The 16,739-nt window shown below is 37.0% G+C and overlaps 1 protein-coding gene across 2 annotated transcripts in view; it reads right to left on the bottom strand.

Moving 5' to 3' along the window:
• sh3pxd2b (SH3 and PX domains 2B) overlaps positions 1–16,739 on the bottom strand; it is a 148,199-nt gene that overhangs the window by 26,444 nt on the left and 105,016 nt on the right. The window contains exons 6-8 of one of the 2 annotated variants that reach the window (XM_039776147.1): positions 11,281–11,306; positions 8,003–8,038; positions 490–624 (exon numbers count right to left, since the gene is read on the bottom strand). In XM_039776147.1, coding sequence (XP_039632081.1) covers positions 490–624; positions 8,003–8,038; positions 11,281–11,306 — 197 coding nt within the window. The remainder of the gene's footprint in view (positions 1–489; positions 625–8,002; positions 8,039–11,280; positions 11,307–16,739) is intronic. The other variant, XM_039776149.1, reaches the window with a different exon arrangement.

The raw sequence follows: 16,739 nt of genomic DNA, 5'->3' as shown, positions 1-16,739 counted from the left end.
GGAGGAAACCCACGCAGACACGGGGAGAACAATACAAACTCCGCGCAGGGAGGACCCGGGAAGCGAACCCAGGTCTCCTAACTGCGAGGCAGCAGCGCTACCACTGCGCCACCGTGCCACCTTCTGCAATAACATTATGCATCAAATTATACTTCCATGCTCAAGAAATTACCTTATCAGAAACCACCAAGAGTGAGGTACAATAAGCTAAAAGTGCAAGTATTTAGTTATTATGCTGTATTAATCATAAACATAACTGCTAAAACATTCAACAAGTCAAGAATACTTTTTAGTGGTTTAATAGCTAGCTCCCCAGTGAGAAAGGCAGGACCCCTCCAAAAGTGATTCACCTCACTTTTACCATCAGCATGAAATGTTAGGACATAACTTGTTTAGGGTCACACAGTAGGAAATGTGAGAAGTATGAACCAAGTTGTGATTTAATACACATATGTGGCACATACTGTTTGTAAAGTTGGATTTACATACCTGATTCATTCTTTTCTATTACTTCCACAACTTGGCCAACAAAAAGACTAATCTCTGAACTCTCCTGCTTCTCATAGTCTGTCACAGCAACATACTGATCTAAAAGAAGAGGGTCTGCAGACGTGAAATCACCAACTGCAAGAGAAGATGGAAGCTGTGTGAATTCACTGAGAGTCTGTCAGCGGATGCTGCATTCCGGAGCACCGAGCACTGAAAACAAAAGCAATGCAGCAGAAAGGTGAAGTTTACAGTATATCACTGATCAAAGGCATTTGGTTATTGCAACATGGCTGAAATCAAGTATGAAAAGATCAAAAATGCACAATAATCAAGCAGGAATAAATGCTTATTATTCTGCACTCACTGCTTATTAAGCCCATACAAATTAAAGCAATCTTTGATTGAAAATAATACGGTAAAAAAAACAAATTAGTATTCACATTAAGCACACCAGTACACAAAGCCCAGGTATCAGTACAGGATGGACAAGAGAGACACACTTGTGCAATGAATTAACCCACCACCATCGCAAGCACATTTATATTTAAAGGATGTCTTTTACCTAAAAACATGTTTTCCTGTTATAATGTACAGCTTTGACAATAAAAGTGTTTGCTGCTCTGCTGATGCTCCATGGACACATTTTTTTATTGTCACTCAGTTTGTCATTTGCTCATTCTACTTCTACAGCAACTCCTAACTAAATGAAACCTTAATGTTTCACTTTCATAAAGAAAAATGAACACAGCAAAATAGTTCTAAAAAAGAACCGTTTCTATTAGATTTACATATTAGAAAACGAATTGTGTAAAGACTCATGCACACAAAATGTTAGAACCATTTCCACTAAGTATCATCTGAGGGTTAATGAATCTTAGAAACCAATAAGCGTTAAAAAGCTGGCGATACACTGAAGACATTTTTCATTTGTGCCTTAACACTCCAGAAGAGCAATTCAAGCAATTACAAAATTATACGGTTATAAAAGTGTTGGGACTATAATGTACTGTATAAAGCACAGGTCACATTTTGTAACAAGGAAACAAAGACAATAGCACATGTGTAACCAATCATTTAATAATCTTTTAAATGCATTTCCACACATTTGGCTCAAAGTTGGGAAAATTTAAAGGCTGATTACATTATGATAGTTTTTAAATGTGTATTTAAATGATTTGTGAAGGAAAGTGAACATAATGTGTTAGATGAACTTCTCCCTTTTAAGATATTGGCTCATTTTAGCAATTACTAAGGCCTAAAACAAAAGCCTAGACTGTGCTCATATCTGTTGCTTGTAAAAAGGTTAACTTTCAGAAACTTAAGGCTACTTGATCACTGCCAGTAGAAACACATTCAACCTCAAAACCCAGCATGAGGCCTCACAAGTGCGTTAAACACTGCTGAAGCATAGCCACCCTTGATTTACACTCCACATAATGTGCTACAGTATGTAAACCAACATCCTGTTAGACTTCTTACTTGTGTCTGCACACTGTCTGGATGTGGACGGTGACAAGTTAATTAGGACTTTGACGCCTTTCTCATAAAATATATCATTAACCTTCATAACCCCATTACGTTGTGTAATTCTTTTATGCTGAACAAATTCTGTTTGGGTGTCTGTGTAATGATTATACCAACTTTAGGGTATCCAACAATCTACTTTAGAATCTAACCAGTTTGTTAGTTATATTTATGTCATTTATGTTGTGGTCCCCGGCCGGAGCTGGAGCTCGGCGGGGCGTCCAGGAGGACGTGAGGAGGGCTTGTGCCTCCTCCAGACCGCGAGGGGGCGTCCGTCCTGGTTCTGTTGGGGGCCACGGGTCGAGGGCATGGAAGCCCTACCTGTAGGGGCCCGTGGTCACCGCCAGGCGGCGCCCGATGCCGGTTTATCCGTGTGGTCCTCGGCGGGGCTGGAGCCCGGCCAGGACGCCTTGGAGGACCAGAGGAGGGCGTGTGCCTCTTCCAGACCGAGTGGGGGTGTCCGTCCTGGTTATGCAGGGGGCCTCGGGTAGGGCCCCGATGCCGGTTTATCCCGGGAGCCCGGCACTTCCGCCACACCAGGAAGTGCGGGGAAGACGACGGGGAGACACGGGCGGCTTCGGGTGCGCAGCCGGCACTCCCGCCACACAGGGGTGTGGCCACCGTTAAGTGCCGGGAAGCAGCTAGAGCCCATCCGGGTTCCCATAAAAGGGGCCGCCTCCCTCCAGTCAGCGGTGGAAATCGGGAGGCAGTACGACGGAGCTTGAGAGAGGACAGGAGGCGGCCAGGAAGCAAGGCACAGAAACTGTGGGCCCTGGACTTTGGGGGATTCAGTGCCAGCAGCACTGGGGTTTGTGTGAGTGCACGTGACTATGGAACTTGTAAATAGTGTAAATAAAAGTGTGCTGGGTGCAAAAATGTTGTCCGTCTGTCTGTGCCGGGGCCACCGTTCACAATGTAAATTAAAAAGAATAGTGACCCTCAGTAAGGAACCATGTTTTTAACTTTGCATAATTTGACAAAACGTTACATGCACACAGCTTGCTTCTTTTTATATTCAAGTAAATTTTATAGCCATCTACATATTGTCTTGAATTCCTGCTTGTTTTAGTCTGCCAATCTGCCTTATCTTGTGGTAATTTATCAAAACCTTGTTGAAAATAAAAAAGAAAATAATATTGTATGTGCTCTTTGATCAAATGTTGTTGTTGCTTCCTCATAGAATTGCAGCAAGTTAATGAAAGGTGATCCCCCTCATTGCAAACTGTTTACTAAATCACCTGTACCTAATATATATGTTGCTTACTGTTTAATTTAAGAACTGCTTCCTTCGATTGTCTTGTGATACAAGTTAAGGTTACTGGTCTATTATAGGCACATATAAGTAGTGTCGACCTGATTACATTTTTTTATATAAGGGTACGTTGTTTGCCCTGTTCAAGTCTTTTTGAAATTGCCAGATAGATACACATTTATTTTTATTTTAACTGTTATAATTAAATAATACTTCTCTCTTCCCCCTATAATGTCCAAGTCATTTAGTACTTCATTAAAATTCCCTGTACATACTAGAGCGTGTTTGGTAAGAGTTTTTTCTATTTCCTTTCTTCACCATTACTTTTCTGTTAAAGCCTTGCTGAAGCCTTTTAGGGTTGATTTTTAAATATTCAGGGATATTACTCCCCAATTGTGGTTACCATTATAAACATTATGCCACACTTTAGTGTGTCCTTCTTCTTGTGTTTTGAAACATAGTATTGTTGATTACTAGGTGTCAAAAACCTTTATCACTTACTTTATTTATGGTTATTTTTTTGTACTTTATTTATTATACACCCTATTTGTCATTGGAAATGAATACAGATATGGTCTGCAGAAGCATGCTCCTGCTCTATGTTGTCACTGGATGTTACTGGGCAGCAAAATGCAGAAAATCAGCTGGAGTGAACAACACAGACAGATGATACATTTAATCCCTGATATGATTAGTTTAGAACAGTGCCTCAAGAAAAGATGTGGACTAATTATCAGGTGCATTGAAAACCGCCACTGCTGTACCTTGTCACAGAACCCCTGCTGGATTCTTGCCTACCTTTAGTCACTTTAACACCTCTTTTCTGCTTGCCAAGTTTTTGACAGGAAGACAACTTGTCATAACATAGAATATGCATCACCATTTCATTATGGACAGGACTTTTAAATTATATTAAGTTATTAATTGGTTCGATATGAGTGGATGAGCATGTCTATGTGAGTGAGTGTGTCCTGTGATGGAGTTGAATTTTGCCCAATTCCTAACCTTGCACTTGACATCGAAATATCCTCCAAATAGAAATTGTAATGTACCTGATAAGGTTTAACAAACTGCTGTCATTAATGAGCTACATCATGCAGACTGAATATGTCCATGCAAACTGCAAAGCAGCTTACAGAATAAAATAACAACTGACATAAATAACAACTTTTTTTCCTGGTACAATAGGACTAGGAGTAACATATCAAACAATAGTATAATGCATACAAAACTGTGAGAACCACATATGCTGGATATAGAAGAGAACTGACAGATTTACAAGATTCAGCACAAGTCAAATTGTCTTCCTCACTGCTTTAATTTCACAGTATTTTGTCTTGTTTTTTAAATATGACAGAATCTTTAAGCAGTTAAAAATAAGGTGTAAACTAAATGCAACAACTAGCCTAGAGAAAAGTATGTAAGTAATAACAAAGAAAAGCTTTCAAATTATTTAAGAAATGTGGCATATCATTATGAGTAGTCATAAAAACATTTATATGCCCTCAGGAATGGCAAAGATTAAAGAGAGAAAATCTATTTTCATCAAAATTGACACTTAGGAGGCACAGCACTGTTATTAACTAAAGTGGTAAACTGCTAAAAATGAATCTGAAGCGCCAGGTAGAAAAAAAGATAATTTGTCTCCAACTTACTCAAAGACAGGGAGGAATCCATGCAGAATTTTATAAATATGTCATTTAAATATGAAATGCTAGCACCCAAAAGTTATGACATTGAAATTCACTGTCTTGTGGAAAAGTATTAAAATGAGCAATTTTACATATCGAGTTGTGCTTACCAACTCCATTTCGCTCAGCTGGGCATATATTACACTTCCTGTGAAAGAGATGACTATCACCTTGGTACACAAAATGACACTTCAAAGAATAATATACCTCAAATAACTAGAAAGGTATTAAATGTTTCAAGAGAAATTATCTTTGTTATGAGTATCTGCAAGTGATTCATTCCTCACATGTGAATCAAACTCCTTCCCTGGGGCTTATTGCCTGTTTAATGAATAAACCAATTCAAAACAATGGCCAAACAGTGTTTGGAAAACAACAAACAAAGAGATCAGAACAAAGGAAGAGAAAATAAGCTAGAAGTAATCATGGATATTTTCAAAGGGCTAAAGATTCAACAGATTATGGAAACCTTATGTACAGTAGTATGGAAGTCTTATATTGACTCCTGTATTAGATACTTACTGTATAACTAAATTTTGACTAACCAGAATGCAAAAAAATAAAACTATTATCAGATTTTTATATAGCAATATGGTTTTTATTTTTATATAGCTATATGGTTGTGAGACATGATTGCTATCCAGTGACCTGAGACTGGTACTGTGTCTCTCTGGAAAATCCTTGGGTACCATTGGTTTGACTTTGTGTTGAATGAGCGGTTGCTCATTGTACCTGCATTGTGAGGGAGTGTCAGTTAAGCAACTACGGCCATGTGCCACGTTTCCCTAGGGTGATCCAGCTCGTAGGATCCTCATTGTTGGGGACCCGAGTGGCTGGACCAGGCCAAGGGGTCACCCACGTAATACCTGGCTATAGCAGATAGAGGGTCATTCCTGGAGGGTGGGACTAGACCGCATGTCTGCCTGGGGAGGTTGCCAACCAGATCCCGAGCTGTTTTGTCTTGTGGTGGGTGCGGCAATGCACTGTACCAGTGCATGCTCCCCAACTTGACTTGGCTTGACTTGATCAGATTTTTATAAGTATTATCAAAGTATATGTTTTTAAATGATGTAAATGTTTCTGATAACATCTTTTATGGACTCTGTTGTCTCTGTTTGGTTTTTGTTCTTGTATATGTTAATGCAAATTATTATGTACTTTTTTATATTGAATGTGCCATAGAATTTGAAATTTGTAATTACAGAATTTCAAATTTTTTTTAAATAGTAAAAAATATATTTGACATATTTATGATATCTAAATGCAATTTTTACAGAATGTGACCATGACTGATCAAGGTAAAGAATTAAAAAGTGTGAATTAGCATTAGCCACCTTAATTCAGGATGTTCACAAGAAATGTAATGATTTACCTTATGAGGTAGAAGTACAAAATAAGCATGAATACCTGCATCAAATATATGAAATATTAAAATGTGTGCTTTTGTCTTTTTGGATGTTACAGATTCACTCATATTTGTGATTTTTTTTTTCCTCTCATGTATTTAGATTTTTCATCCACATCAAAAAATATGTCTTGGATTAATTCCAGACATTTAGTTTGACCAGTATAAGTGAATGTAGCCTGTAATATACTGGCACAATCCTGAACTGAATTAACTGGGCTTGATGATAGATGGATGAATGGCGGCATGGGCTATATGGCGTTATGCAATTATAGTTAAGTTCACTTTTGGGATCTTTATTAATTTCATTCTTTTCTGAAAATGTAGACAATACACAATTGTTGCATGCACAGTGGCACTTAAGATTCTAGTATTGACATTTATTTTAACTTCTTTTTGTTTCCATTTTCACCGTGTAGGTGTGAACCATGTATTTATGTACGTCATCCTGATATACAGTACATCATGCTAACTTCAATATTTCTTGTTTAGCAGAAATTCATGAACATATAATCATGGATACTGGGTGGAAGTGTGGTGCAGTTTTTAGCAATGCTGGCTCACAGCCCCAGAGTTTGGCCTGAATGCCAGTCCATGTAGTCTGTGTGGAGTTTACATGTTTTTGGTTATGTCTGCCAAGAGGTTTTTTGTATAATCCTGTCTCCATAAAGAAAAATAGCAATATACATATTACGTTAACTGGTGACTCTAAATGTTCACTATGCGGGCATTTGTTTGAGTGCACCATGCAATGGCACTTTATCCAGGGTTAGTTTATGTCTTGCGCCAAATGCTGCTGAGATGTGCAACAGCTCCCTTCAAACCTGAAGTGGATAAACAAGATGTGATAATACATAGATAATAATGGATACAACCAAATGTCAATTACATATAGCTTCTGTTAATCCCAAATAAGTTATTTAAAGGCAAGGTCATAAACATCCATCTAAACATTTGACAAATGAAGTCTAGAAACTGAAACAGTGTATACTGTATGGTCCTTTAATGGAAAGTTGTAAGAAAGAAAAGACAGAAAAAAGTAAAGAACAGCAAAAAAAAAAAAAAAATGAAATAGAGACGGAGTTCTGGACACCTGTCTTCTACTTAAAGTCTGAAGGACATCAAAATGCACAACAAAGAAAAGTCAGTCAGTCATTATCCAACCCGTTGTTTCTTTAAAAAAAAGTCTAAAATAGAGCAAATTATATTAAGCTCAACTTTATACAAATCACAATCATCAAAAATGTGAAAAAACAATGCAACACAGAAAACGTAAAATAGCAAAGTACTGTATGAAATGAATAGTCATCATATTAAAAGAAGAGAGGTCAAACTTCCCCAAAAGCCAAGATCATTAAAAGTGATTTTGGAGCTGTCCTAAAAATCTTGTCAGGGTGCAATACTTATACTGGCCATGCAATGACACCACACCAGAGTGAAGGAGCAGCAAAGTAGACCCAGTCCATTTTCTAGTTAGCAAGTTTGTGGGGGAGTGATCGTGGGGGAATGTATCATTTTATTTATTTATTTATTGAGGTTCAAGTTCTAATTTTACTATAGGCCAAATCAGATTGATTAAGCAAAAATCGATTGCAAAGAAAAAAGAAAATGAGAGCAGGGCCAAGCAAGTGGTAGTACTACCTCTCTTTAGGAAAGATGATGCTCTCTGGACAAACCCTAATAAAGGAAAATGAATGAAAGCAGGTATAAGGCAAAGTAACATGATGCAAGTCACTTGAAGTTTTTTGACAAAGAAATTGAAGCAAATATTAGTTAAAGATGATTTCATATAAATTGCAGTTTCTAAGATTAGCAATTATTCTTTTTCTAATGTCATGGATATTTATTGAATATATCCAATTAAACTCTGGGGTCTTGTTTTTAACTGAAATTAAAATACCACCAGACTTACCTGTTTAAATACGCTAAAGGTGAATAAATATTAACTGTTGTATTTTGTTTCCTTTATAGAATTAACTAGGAAATACAGTGGTGAAAATCGAATTCTTTCAAATAAGTCCTCACACTTAGCATAACTGTGGATATTTCTTGACTGACATAGATTTCAATTTTTACTGTATAGCCAATAAATTGTGCACTTTCATGTATGTTCAAGCTTGATAAAAGTAAACAGAAAAAAAACCTGAATTCAATAAATCAGAGTAAACTAGCATTACAGGTAAGCCCCGATATTACTGTATATACAGTAATTTAATTTGACCAAAGCCATGCCTATGGAGAAGGAATACTTCTATATTTTGTTAGTGAACTATAAATCTGATATAAAAATATATATCTATCTCAGTAACAATACTCATTCATTATTTTTTAAATACATTAAAGTTCCAGAGACCTAAAAATAGTTCGTGAATAGTGAAATAGTGAGTAGTTAGGGGGCAGATATGAACTGCATATATTATTAGATTTTTTTTCTTTAAGTTTTGTGTAGTAGTCCTGTCTAGGATTTATAAAATATGCCAACCAACAGTTGGTTGCACGCAGATTTCTACACTGATTTTGTAAACTATTGGATGTTTACATTAGATTTTTGTTATTTTCTTATACTGTAGATAACAAGATGTGTTATACTGTATGTAATGATTTGTGTTGGTTTATTGTATTTCAGTAATCTGTACCTTTAATCATTCATATCACAGTGGTATTGTTTGTTTTAAGGGAAAATTCTTTAGAAAACAGGTAGAGAGCAAAGCATATGAATCTATGATATGTGAGAACAGATTTTAAAATTCCCTTTTTTGTGAAACGGAGTTCTTCTCTTGTATTTAGTTTCTGTGGTATTAAGCAAGGCATCTGTCAAAGAATATCACTGGTGGTTTTCTCGTGGTGTTTTCACACAAGGTTTCAGGTAATGGGCAAATAGAAAATGAGTAAGGAGTATATCAGGTAAGCTAATTTGTGTTTTCTATTAACTAAAATGAAATTACGAATTTTAATACATTCTGGTTAACCATGGCATTGGAGAATGGCAAATTTAGTTGCATTTTTGTTGCAAGTACAAATTTCACTGTACTCTGATAATACTACCACTGCTATGTCTACTAAGTGTCTTGAGCATGGGAAAGGCCCCATATAAATAAAATGTATTATTATAACTACTACTACAAATGTGGAACCTCTGCAGGACCTACTTAGCAAATTGAATGCAGATTAGTGGGCCTTTTATAAAGTCAACGTACATGAACATTTTAAAAAGAAAAAGATCGTTATTAGCTGTTACATCTGTAATTACATAAAATGAACACGTGAGAGAATATTTGGACAGTTTACAGAGCTGAATATTGCCTATTGACAAACATTAAAAGTAACTTTAAGACTGAAAGCATATAGCACTTCTGTTTTGAGTAAACTGCACTGGAGTAAATGTTAAAATGTGTTGCTTTTTGTTTATAACCACTCAATCTACAGTTACTATTTAAAATCACACTGAAAATAATTCTTAATGGAAGCACTTATTTGTTTCTGTATATTAGCAGTATTCCTGACAGACCTCTTGCTGTCGCTCAATGTTCTTAGACCTTCACCATAGTGTAAGTAAAATCAGAAGCATAGGCAGCAGGCTGTTCACTGGCCACACAAAATGTGAAGAAAGACTCACAGCTTGGCTCACCTGCGAGTTTGCTCTCCCTTGCTACCTGTCTCACGCTTGGTGTCTGCAGTGCAGTTCTGAAAAGAGGGACAGTCGACCCAAACCACTAGCCATGCTGCCTCTAGTAAAGTGAAACACTAGTAGTAGTAGTAGTAGTAGCAGCAGTTTTGTCAAATGTACAGAGTGGCGAAATTCTATATTTGCATGTCTAAACATCATGTATTACAGAGTATACTAAAATACATACAGTAATTTTATTTTAGTATTGTAATTGCTTACTTTGAATCCACAGTATTTAGGTAAGAGATGAATATTAAGGGTTTGGTCTGCATGTTCAGAGTACAATACTTTTAAATCCAGAGAGAATTTTCTTTAAATGTACAAAGATAAAATAAGCACCAGAGCTTTTGTAATAGGTAGACATTTCCACATGAACATAAAGACCAGTTGCATGTTAAATGAATTTTGTTCAGAAACATTGGTAAATCTAATTTACTTAGTGTATATAAATTAAAATAAAAGATTTTTTTTTGAACATGCATTCTTCTACTTTTAGGACAGCATGATGGTGTAGTGGGTTGGGCTGTTGTAGGGTTGGTTCAGTTTCTTGGTTTGAAGGCCATGGAGAGTAATTATCTGTGTTTGTACACTTTCAGCAACAGTATTCCTCTTGAATCCCAAAGAAACCAATGTTTGGTTCACTGGTGATTAGCAAGGTAGGCAATCATGAAATGTTTAAGATGGGTGAGAAGGTTATTTTATTACTTTTACACATAACATAAAAATTTATACAAAAGTAATCTTATACTATACATAAAAGGTATAAGTATCTCAAATTGAAGCTTAACTTAATATGCTGCTTTATATAACATCCATATTTGTCCAGATATATATAATAAAGGCAAAAATGTCAAAGGAAAAAGAGTTATTAACAATTCCATTTTGGATATTCCTTAGCCTCAATAAAATAACAGTTGTTTTTCTTGTTGCTTCTGTAAAATCAGTCATTTTATAGTCTAAATATATGCACGTCCCCTACACTTATACACCAATACACATACTTCTGTAGCAGTCAAAAATAGTCAGTGGTTTGGCTTTATAGGTGTACTAAGCCATTCCTTTTTTTCCTAGCAGTAACAAGTAGAAGTACACAAATATTGAAAACAACACTTTCACCTAATTAAAAAAGTATTGAATTTCAAAAAAAAGACTTAATTAAAGAAATATATATACTTATTTTGTACACAAGACTATCATAATGGGAAAAAAATGTACATATTGTGTGAAAAAGTGAAATAAAACACATACTTACCAGACTTCTTTTTTCCAATTGGTTCACTAGAAAAAAGACAAAAGAATGGCATTATCAGAGACTGGTCCTACAGTGGCATTATCAGAGACTGGTCCTACAGTGGCATTATCAGAGACGGGTCCTACAGTGGCATTATCAGAGACGGGTCCTACAGTGCCTCTTTGGAGCAAGTAACATAAACTTGATAAGTCTCACTTAGCTACGGCATCAGGAATATTTTTACACACTTCTTTTAAAACTCTTTATAAACTACTCTCTCCTCTTAACAGGACTATCCATGGTATATTAACTAACAAATTTGACCTACAAATGCACAGGTTCATCATTTAATTATAGATGTCTACTAATTTTTATCTTCACTGGAAGATCATCTGATCACTTTGTAAATGTCATATTTTTTGCAATCCTAATTTTAATGTTAAAAATGTGAACTAAGTATATTAGTAGTAACAGGAAGTCATCATTTCAGACAAAAATCAAGCTAAGAAAATGTATATCATAAAGCTATGTGACAATAAATAAAAATCCCCTTGCTCATCTTCTATTACTCTGCATATCCCTTAATAGAGTAAATATGCTTTCATTGCCAACATACAGCTCTTTTCACTCACCACCCCTGCTGCCCACCAAACCATAATTAAGAAGGTGAAAGAAACCCTGTTAGTCTCTAGAGGATGAGTTGGCAAAGTACATCTCATGGGCTACATCTGGTCTGTGGCACAGGAATGAATGGTCCATGACCTTCTCATTGAAATATGGCCCATGTTTGGTGTTCTTAACAAAATGGAGCTTCAGTTTGCTGGTGTGACTGTAACACGTGGTGTCATCCAAAAAGATAACACGAAGTGTGAATGTTTTTAGCTTCTTGCATGTGTGTTTTTAAAGAATTTGACTTTGCATGTGGCTGATTTTGCAATTGATTTGTTGGCAGCGCCATACCCCCCGCCCCACCCTGAGGAGAAGCTTCACATGCGACTCTTGGTCTTATACACAAATCAATATAAAGGGCGCCTTTCTCAGTTGTAAAAGAAGGCAACTAAAAGGAGAACAGTTTTCCAGTAGCAGATCGACAGAAATGGGTTGCTCCTGTTCTTTCAGTCCATGTGTTTGATGAGAAAAAAGTAAAATGTGCCTACCGGCAACATCCTCACCATGCCTTCAGGCACTTTGTGTATTTTTCAGATACTTTAACATTGTTTCAGAAGAGAAGGATAATTAATGGCTTTCCAAGTGAGTTCATTTCCATTTTGGTATAGTGCTTTTAATTGTATCCTTTTCCCTATTCTTCAATCTTTACAATAATTTGAATCAACTGCAACAACAAAAACCTGTTCATTCTCCCAATTTTAAGGGCCAGTGTTCAGACAGAAGTCAGGGCTTTACCACATACACCACTCAGGTTGTCATCCTTCATTGTGATTTTCAATCTCACTTTCAGAATTGGCAAGACAGATTTTGCGATTTTTTTTTCTTTTTCTAAATCTCCTTTAGTTGTTAATGTGTACAATGTTCTAGAAGTAACACAGTTTATGTGCTTGATTTCCATAGATACTACATGACTAAGGGTTTGTTTCCAAGGCTTTTCAAGTCTGCTGTGGCATCATTATTTGGTAGCATATACAGTTGTGAACAGTTCTTTTAAAAAAGGAAAATTACTACAAACAAGAATAGAAACTTAAAAACAAATACACTTTTTTTTTTTTTTACTTTTTTTTTTGGCATTCACATGAGGTAGATTGCCTAGGTATATGGACAAAAATAGGTATTATTTTGCCCACTGTAAGAGATACTATTGACTATTGATTAGTTTGCCCAGCTTTGCTCTAGAGGCAAATGAGAACTACTCATGTTCAAGCGAACATTAAGGCTTTTGACTACAAGTGTAAATATTGTAACAGGACCACTTCACACATAAAAAATGCAAGTCAATGGAACACAAGAATGGAGAAATATTAATTTTATGCGTAAAAGACATTTGCACCCAATTCTAGTAGATTTCCCTTGAAAACCAACAGACATTCTATAGAAAGTGAAGTAATATAATACTAAAATGAAAGATCAGTCATAATAATTAAATCTTAAAACTATAGACAACATTACACAGATGTAAAGCTAAACACTGCTCATTCTGCATTAACCTTCTTGCACAAACTTGCCAAGATTTCACTGAATCACAGCAATTTATCTTAGTATAAACACTTAAATCACTCAAAGACCCAAATTAGACTCATCTGCTGACATAACTCACATGTTTCTTGCATGTGAGAGAAAAATTGATTACTTAGAGAAAACCTACAAGGATATGACGAGAAGATTCAGATTCCTACAAGGACAGCTGCACGCTCAAGGCAGGAACAAATCCAGGGCAGGGTGCCAGTCTATTATAGGACATGTTAGAACATTAGACCATTCTAGATGAGAACAGGCCATTCAGCCCAACAAAGCTCGCCAGTCCTATCCACTTAATGCTTCTAAAATAACATTCAGTCAAGTTTTAAAATTTCCTAAAGTCTCACAGTGTACCACAGTACTTGGTAGCTTATTCCAAGTGTCTATGGTTCTTAATGTTTGTGTGAAATTTACCCTTAACAAGTTTCCAATTGTGTTCTTGATGAACTCATTTTAAAAAAACAGTCTCGATCCACTGTACCAATTCCCTTCATAATTTTAAACACTTCAATCATGTCCCCTCTTAATCTTCTTTTGCTTCAAATGAAAAGGCTCCGCTCTTTTAATCTTTCTTCATAATTCATCCCCTTTAGCCCTGGAATCAGACTAGTCGCTCTCCTCTTGACCTTTTTTAGCGCTGCTATGTGCTTTTTGTAGCCTGGAGACCAAAACTGCACACAGTGCTCCAGATGAGGCCTCACCAGTGCTTTTTAAAGCTTGAGCACTTGAGGACTTGGACTCCGCACATTGTGCAATATAACCTAACATTCTGTTTGCCTTCTTAATGGCTTAACACTCTAGGGAAGTCCATTACAACTCCTAAATCCTTCTCTTAAGGTATACTCTTGATTTTCAGACCTCCCATTGTGTATTCAAACCTAAAATTTTACTTCCTTTGTGTAATACTTTACATTTACTGACGTTAAATTTCATCTGCCATAAATCTACCCAAGCCTGTATGCAGTCCAAGTCTTTCTGTGTAATGATTTAATAGATTCCAAATTATCGGTGAATCCAACTATCTTGATATCATCTGCAAACTTAACCACCATGTTACTTATATTCCTATCTAAATCATTTATATATATATTAAAAATAGCACCATCCCTGCTAAGACTACAGGACGGTAGGGAGACCAGCTATGTTATATGGGTTGGAGACGGTGGCACTGACCAGAAAGCAGGAGACAGAGCTGGAAGTAGAAAAGTTAAAGTTGCTAAGATTTGCACTGGGTGTGACAAGGATGGTTAGGATTAGAAATGAATACATTAGAGGGTCAGCTCATGTTGGACAGTTGGGAGACAACGTCAGAGAGGCGAGATTGCGTTGGTTTGGACGTGTGCAGAGGAGAGATGCTGAGTATATTGGGAGTAGGATGCTAGGATAGAGCTGCCAGGCAAGAGAAAACGAGGAAGGCCTAAGAAAAAAGTTTATGGATGTGGTGAGAGATGACATGCAGGTGATGGGTGTGAAAGAGCAAGATGCGGAGGGCAGAAGGATATGGAAGAAGATGATCCGCTGTGATGAACCCTAACGGGAGCAGCCGAGAGAAGAAGAAAAATAGAAGAATCCCTAGCACTGACTCCTGTGGAACACCACTCTTAACATCAGCCAATTCTGATAAGGTTCCTTGCACCACCTGTGTATTTATGACACTCATAAATACATCAAAATCATTCACAAGGCCAACTGAGGATCCCAAATGAACCTATAATGCACATCTTTGCAAAGTAAGAGGCAACTGGATTGCCTACAAGAAGAACCTCCATGGTCCATCACAGGTACTGAAAACATTGCAAAAAAAAACCTTAAGAGCAAATTTGTGCCTTTCAAATGCTGTTCGCCATATACTAAATAAAAACATGAATTTTCACAAACAACCTTTTTGTGGCCAATTAACTTTAGCCACCGTCTTTTCATTTAAATTATTCATACTCATTCTTCGTGCAGCACTGTAAATACCCTTGTGTCTGTACACTTTAAAAATCTAAAATAAAGCACTCCAACCACAGTAAATTCTAACAAAAAGCTGCTCCAAGAACATTGGACTAAAGATGGTTTGACACATTTGGGACCATTTGTAATTATCATTCTTGGAGTTTTTGGCTTACCTCTTGTGATATATGGCCGGCTAGTCATCCCGGCCAACACCCCCAGGCCACCAGATGGAGCCCTCCTTGCAGCATGGAATTATGGACAATGGAGTTTTTATCCACAGCCCTGCTGGATACCACAGGGGCTGCTAGAAGGCGCTGCAGGGAGGAACAACGATTGTTTTCCCTACAACCCGAAAGTGCGTCCTAGTCACATGGACAGAAGAAATGACGTGCTTCCGGGTTGAAGAAAAGGAGTTTTTATCTGACTCGGAAGTGTTTCCAGTAACATGGACAGAGAGAGAAACACTTCCTGGTCAAGGACTAAAAAAAGGACTATGGGAGATCCCAGAGTTGAGCTGAGTCAAGAGGAAGAGTGGCAATGCGTTTGGGAGAGTGGAGGATTTATTGTTATTGTATTGATTGGTTATTGGATGAGTATTGTGGAGTGTAGGGTGCTTTGTGCACTTTATTGTCCTAATAAATCAAATTATTGGACTTTTATCTGGTGTCTGATCTGAGGGTTCAAGGGGATGACAGCGCCCCCTATCTGTCACACTCTAAAAGAATCATTATACTGAAATGTAGAGATCACTACTGTAACCAAGCCCATACATGCTCATTGTGAACTATTCACGGGCCTAATGGCTGGTGTTTCCCTCCTTCCGTAAATGGTGTGACAGAGCAATAGGGACACTACCCAAACTCCAGTACTGTCTGGCAGGCGTGTAGCAATCTTGATCACTATGAGAGATCTAGGCTTCTCCCAGAGGCTTGTGTGCTGTGTGTTGACACTGATTCGTAGTGAGTATTACAGCATTTGTGTTGAATTAACTGGGTAGGATTATTTACAGAATATCATTCATTGTTCTCATAAAAACAAATCACACACTCACTCAGAATTCTGGAGCCTGGCAATTTATATAGAGGAGCAGTTGTAGACATGTAATATGTTATTTTTGTGGTGTCTGTTAATGATTAGTAATTCACTGACTACAAATGTGCACTTTAGCCTGTGGCCTCTTCTTTACAAACACACTTACTTATTCAATTACATACTGAGTTTTGTGGTGCAAGCCTCTTCTTAATCAACTCTGGATGCATACTCTACACACCTTATATAACCAAGAACTGTCAGCTCTGAAAGAGATGCCAGTCTACCAGGGTGCACATTCACTTATGCCAGTCCAACTTCGA

The sequence above is a fragment of the Polypterus senegalus genome, chromosome 13 (genome assembly GCF_016835505.1).
Source record: "Polypterus senegalus isolate Bchr_013 chromosome 13, ASM1683550v1, whole genome shotgun sequence".
Lineage (NCBI taxonomy): Eukaryota > Metazoa > Chordata > Cladistia > Polypteriformes > Polypteridae > Polypterus > Polypterus senegalus.
Note: the sequence above shows the minus strand (reverse complement) of the source record. Positions and strands in the feature narration are given on the sequence as shown.